The sequence below is a fragment of the Phoca vitulina genome, unplaced genomic scaffold (genome assembly GCF_004348235.1).
Source record: "Phoca vitulina isolate PV1807 unplaced genomic scaffold, GSC_HSeal_1.0 scaffold60, whole genome shotgun sequence".
NCBI lineage: Eukaryota > Metazoa > Chordata > Mammalia > Carnivora > Phocidae > Phoca > Phoca vitulina.
The window spans coordinates 1,066,868-1,071,672 of record NW_022589763.1 but is presented as its reverse complement, the minus strand read 5'-3'; the positions used below and the strand labels follow the sequence as shown (position 1 = coordinate 1,071,672).

Sequence of the window (4,805 nt, the reverse complement as noted above, 5' to 3'; positions counted from 1 at the left end):
CCGTGCTGACGCGTCTCCCCGTGGGCACAGAGCGCCCACCGCTGGCCATGCTGACGCGTCTCCCCGTGGGCACAGAGCGCCCACCGCTGGCCATGCTGACGCGTCTCCCCGTGGGCACAGAGCGCCCATCACTGGGGCTCTGCAGACAGGCCATGGGGTGCCGCTGCAAGGAATGCAATACACACGTGCACGGCCACATGGAAGGTTCTGGGAGCACTTTGCTAAGAGAAAGACTAAACGCAGAAAACTGTGTACCTCGTGATCCCCTTTGCGGAAGATTCTAGAAAACGCAAACCCACAGTGGCAGAAAACCAAGGACGGCGTGCAGCGGGCTGTGCTTCCGCGGACTGGGGGTCCCTAAGAGCGTGTACCCGCATACGGAAGCCCTGTCACGGGGCCAGACAAAAACCACCTGCAGACGGTGGGTTTTCTTTAAAATAAACCCATACCAAGCACAACAGATTAGTCCATTGTTTTTGGCGGGGGGGGGGGTCCCCAAAATGAGGATCGAAATGCAAGCAGCAGAGACAGAGACCCCCCCAGAGAAAATCTGCAAGAACCACGGGGTGTGTCTCCACAGACGCCCTCACCTGCACTGTGTCTTCAAAATGAGTCGCATAGACGACGGACGTGCTCAGACACTGAAAGCTGCCCGGGGTGGGACAGGACGCACGAGGTGAGACCCCTGCGCCCAGCCAGGAAGTCCACAGGCTGCGGGAGAGCGACCCGGCCGGGCTGACGCCAGAGCCGCAGAGACCTCGCACCGGGGGGACGGACAAGGACACAAGCCCCCTGGCGGCCCCAGGGAGGCCCAGGGAGGCACGGGGCCGGGGGCTCGCACTGGCAAGCGGGAAACGCTGCCGGGCCTCGGTGCGCACAGGGCGCCGCGCGCGGGAAGGCCCCGCCGCAGCCGGAGTCCAGGCCCCAGCAGCTACAGGAGCCGCGGGTCCCAGCAGCTTGGGGGCCCCGGAGGCAGGCGCAGCTCCGAGCAGCGGACCTGGCGGCCCGGGGCGTGTCCCGAGCCAGAGCAGGACAGCCACCAGCCGCGCTCCGCCCCTCCGGGACACGGCACCGGCCAAGTGAACACGCATCAGGGACCGAGGACGGGCGCCCACGCTCCCCGGGGCCGGCCGCGCCTCAGGCCGAGAGAGGGCCGCGGCGGGCGGCAGCGGGCTCCGCGGGGACAGCGGGCGCCTCCCCTCCCAGGCCTGGCCCCTAGCCAGCACCCCGCGGGCACAGCAGAGGCGCCGCCTGCGCCCCGGGAACCGCGTGTCCTCATCACGCTTCCTGCCCAGACGCACGGAGCGGCCTGTCCGCAAGGCCAAGCGCCCGCCTGCTCCGACCGTAAACGTCCCGGACTCGGCGCCCCTGGTGAGACCCCCGGCGCCTCCGGAGAGGCTGCGGGCCCCGGGGCACGTGCTCACGGTCGGCGCTCAGGACAAGGGCTGCGCTGCTGCGCACGCGGCCCCGCTGCCGGAGCCCAGCGCCTCGGCCCTTCCCGCCGCGGCCCGGCGCGTGCGGGCGCAGGGAGGGGTCGCTCGCCCTACAGCCCCGGCACCGGCTCCCGAGGCAGCTCCGCAGCGGCGCCCCGCGGCCCGCACGCTCCCGCCCCAGCCGTCCGCCTCGCTCGGGGGCTCCCGCGGCCGCGTGGGCTCCCCGACCCCAGCCACGGCCCCACGCACGGCCCGGCTGCACGCGCCAGCCGCCGCCTCTCCTCGGGAACAGCGCGGAGCTGGCTCAGGGATAGCGCGCGCTCTGGACCCGCGCCCCACAACTGGACTCCGGAGCGAACTCTCAGTCCGGGGTCGCCTTCGCCTCTGCGCGGGAGCGGCAGGTGCACTCAGCGGCGGGGGGACGGCAGGAGAGCGACGGGGTAACAACGGCGACCCGGCGTGCCCCCTGAGCGGCCCGAAAGGCAATCGACGACAGCCTGTGAACGGAAACCGTTTCTACTGGAACGCGGCCGATTTCGTCAGGGGCCCGTCCAGGGGCCTAACGGAGCTCCGCGCCGAGCGCACGACGGCCACGGCACTGAGGCGCGGCCCAGGCCTCCGGGGGCGCGCGCACCCAGACGCGCACGGACACAGGCACATGCACGCACCCAGGTGCACGCACACCCAGACGCACGCGCGCACAGACGCGCAGACACAGGCACACGCACGCACCCAGATGCAGGCGCGCACCCAGACACACGCATAGACGCACCCAGACGCGCACACGCACCCAGACGCACACAGATGCACACGCACACAGATGCACAYGCGCACCCAGAYGCGCGCACACACAGACGCACGCGCGCACCCAGACGCACACGCACACAGATGCACACATGCACACAGACACGCGCACACAGACACCTGCAGATGCGCGCACACACACGCACGCACCCAGACGCACACGGACACAGACACACGTGCGTGCCCAGGCGTCCGGCGGGCCGTGCGGAGGCCCCGCGTCCGCACACCTACCGTTCCTCCGCTCGCTGCCTCTCCTCGGCCTCCTTCTCTCGGCGCTTCTGTTCTTCTCTCTGCTGTTCCAGCTCCTGAAGCTTCTGCCTCTCGAGCTGCCGTTTCTTAATGGAGGCGTCGCTCAGGTGTTTGGTGGAGTCGAAGGAAACCTTCCAGGAAAACAGAGCGCAGAGCAGTTACGCACAAGCACGCTGCAGGCCAAGGCGGCCCCCGCGACGCGGCAGGCTCTGCCCGACTGCACGGAACGCGTGCATTCCAGGGAACCCCGCACTTGAGTGCGCCCGCCCAGGACGTGGGGCCCGGATCCCACGGGCACATCTGGACACACACAGCCACTTCCGGGCTCAACCGTGAGCTGCCCTGGCGGTTCAAGCGGGGAGCGCGCACCAACAGACGCGGCTGGCCTGCACCGTCTGTTTGGAAAGGAGAACGTCACCTTTTCCGAGACGGTGTGTCCCCTCCCGCTACCAGGGCCCCGCCGTCCCCCTGGACCGAGGCCACCAGGCCGGCCGCGATGGGGCCTCTGCTCCGCGAACGAGGGCGGCCAGCTGTCCCAGGGCCACCAAACCACCTGGAGGGGCCTGCGCCCGACTCTGACACGGGCCAGAGCAGGCGTCCGGGCGGGGGCTCACCTTGATGTTGCAGGCCACGGCCTTGCCGTCCTCACCCTTGTACATGAGCTTCATCCCGCGCAGGGCGCTCATGGCCTGTATGAAGCCCACGTACTCGCGGTACTGCACGTAGGCCTCGAAGTTCAAGTGTCCCCCGAAACTGAAGGTGTGGAAGTTGCGGCCAGTCATCTCCTCCCGGTAGGGGTCCAGCATGGGGATGTCCACGTTGCGGATCTCCCCGAACTTCTCGAACACCTTGACCAGAACCTCCTCACTGGGCTTCTCGGAGCCCGACTCCTTGAGGGCGAACCACTTGCAGGGCAGGCCCTCCAGGTGGATGGTGTCTGGCCGCTCCCCCGGCAGCGTCTCGTTCATGTCCTTGGCGTCGCGGAAGAAGGAGTCCCAGTCGTGGCGGGTGGGGAAATCGATCTTGAACTCGGCGGCGCGCACCTTGAGGATGTCGGAGAAGCCGCTGAGCTTGATGGTCTTGCCGTCCAGGCAGGCCAGGAAGGACTTGACCAGGCTCTTGTTCTCCACCTCACCCTCGAAGCGGATGAAGTCCATGGTGCTCTTGGAGATGCGCAGCGTGGAGAACTGGTGGCTGTGCACCATGCCCTTCAGCCTCTCCATCACCTCCCAGTTGGAGATGGACTTCCCGGGCTGCTTCAGCTGCGGGAGCGCCACGCTGATGGTCATCTTGGTGATGGGCTTCAGGTACAGGCCGTACGGCGGGCAGAGCTCCACCGCCTCCGACGTGTCGTGCACTATGGTGGCCGCTGCCATTGCCAGGGCCTTGGGCCTGGAACACAGACACGGATGGTCAGGGCAGGCGCCGCAGAGCACCGTCCGGCACAGGACACACCAGCGTGCTCTCTGCCACGCCACAGAAAAGGGTCTCTAGCTCACTAAACACCACCGCCTCCCGAGGTCATGTTTTGTGCGGGGATTTTTTGGATCAAAGAGAAAAGAGAACGGGGCTGATGAAAACTTTTACGAAGTGGAGCGTCGTGCCCCAGCCTCCGTGGGCGCTGAGCCGCACCCAATGGCCAGGGGCAGCGCGCCCAGGGCCATGGAGCGAGCACAGCCCACGGTTCCCACGCCCGTGCAGGGGGGAGGCAAGAGAGGGGTGCCCAGCTCCCCGGGAGGCTGCAGGCCAGAAGCCTCTGGACAGGAAGGAGCTCAGCTCCAGACTCCGGGGGAGTCTGCGGAGGGGGCGGCCCTAAGGAAACAGGAAGGAAGTTTCTGGCCAAAATGTCAACGTGAACAACTCCACTGTGGGCTCACGTAGCCTGCGCATCCGCCGTAAAGTAACAACAGTAGAAGGGCTCTTGTGAAGGCAGGGCTCCCCGTCTGTACCTGTCCTCCTCCGCCTGCTCTAAGGCAAGACTCTCCTACTGGTCTGACGAGGGTGCACGTCCGGAAAGCCCAGCGCCAGGGCAGGAACCCAAACAGTACAGGTGGCTGCCTCCCCCACCCACCCACCTGCTGCTGGGAGGCTTCCCATCATGCCCTGAAGCTCAGCCTCGGGAGGCACCCCCACACAGGGGGCTGGTGCAGGGCAGAAGAGCCCCCGCCTGGTCTAGGAGATGAAGGGGGCCCTCAACATAAGGGGCTGGTGCAGGACAGAGAAGCCCCCCAGCCTGGTCTAGGGAATGGGGGGGCCCCAGACAGGGGGCTGGTGCAGGGCAGAAGAGCCCCCGCCTGGTCTAGGGGATGAGAGGGTTCC

The 4,805-nt window shown here is 67.4% G+C and overlaps 1 protein-coding gene across 1 annotated transcript in view; it reads right to left on the bottom strand.

Moving 5' to 3' along the window:
* Positions 1-4,805, bottom strand: part of AKAP17A (A-kinase anchoring protein 17A) — a 14,971-nt gene that overhangs the window by 4,811 nt on the left and 5,355 nt on the right. The window contains exons 2-3 of the mRNA XM_032391198.1: positions 3,101-3,878; positions 2,469-2,617 (exon numbers count right to left, since the gene is read on the bottom strand). Of these exons, the coding sequence (XP_032247089.1) occupies positions 2,469-2,617; positions 3,101-3,862 (911 nt within the window). The 5' untranslated portion in view covers positions 3,863-3,878. The remainder of the gene's footprint in view (positions 1-2,468; positions 2,618-3,100; positions 3,879-4,805) is intronic.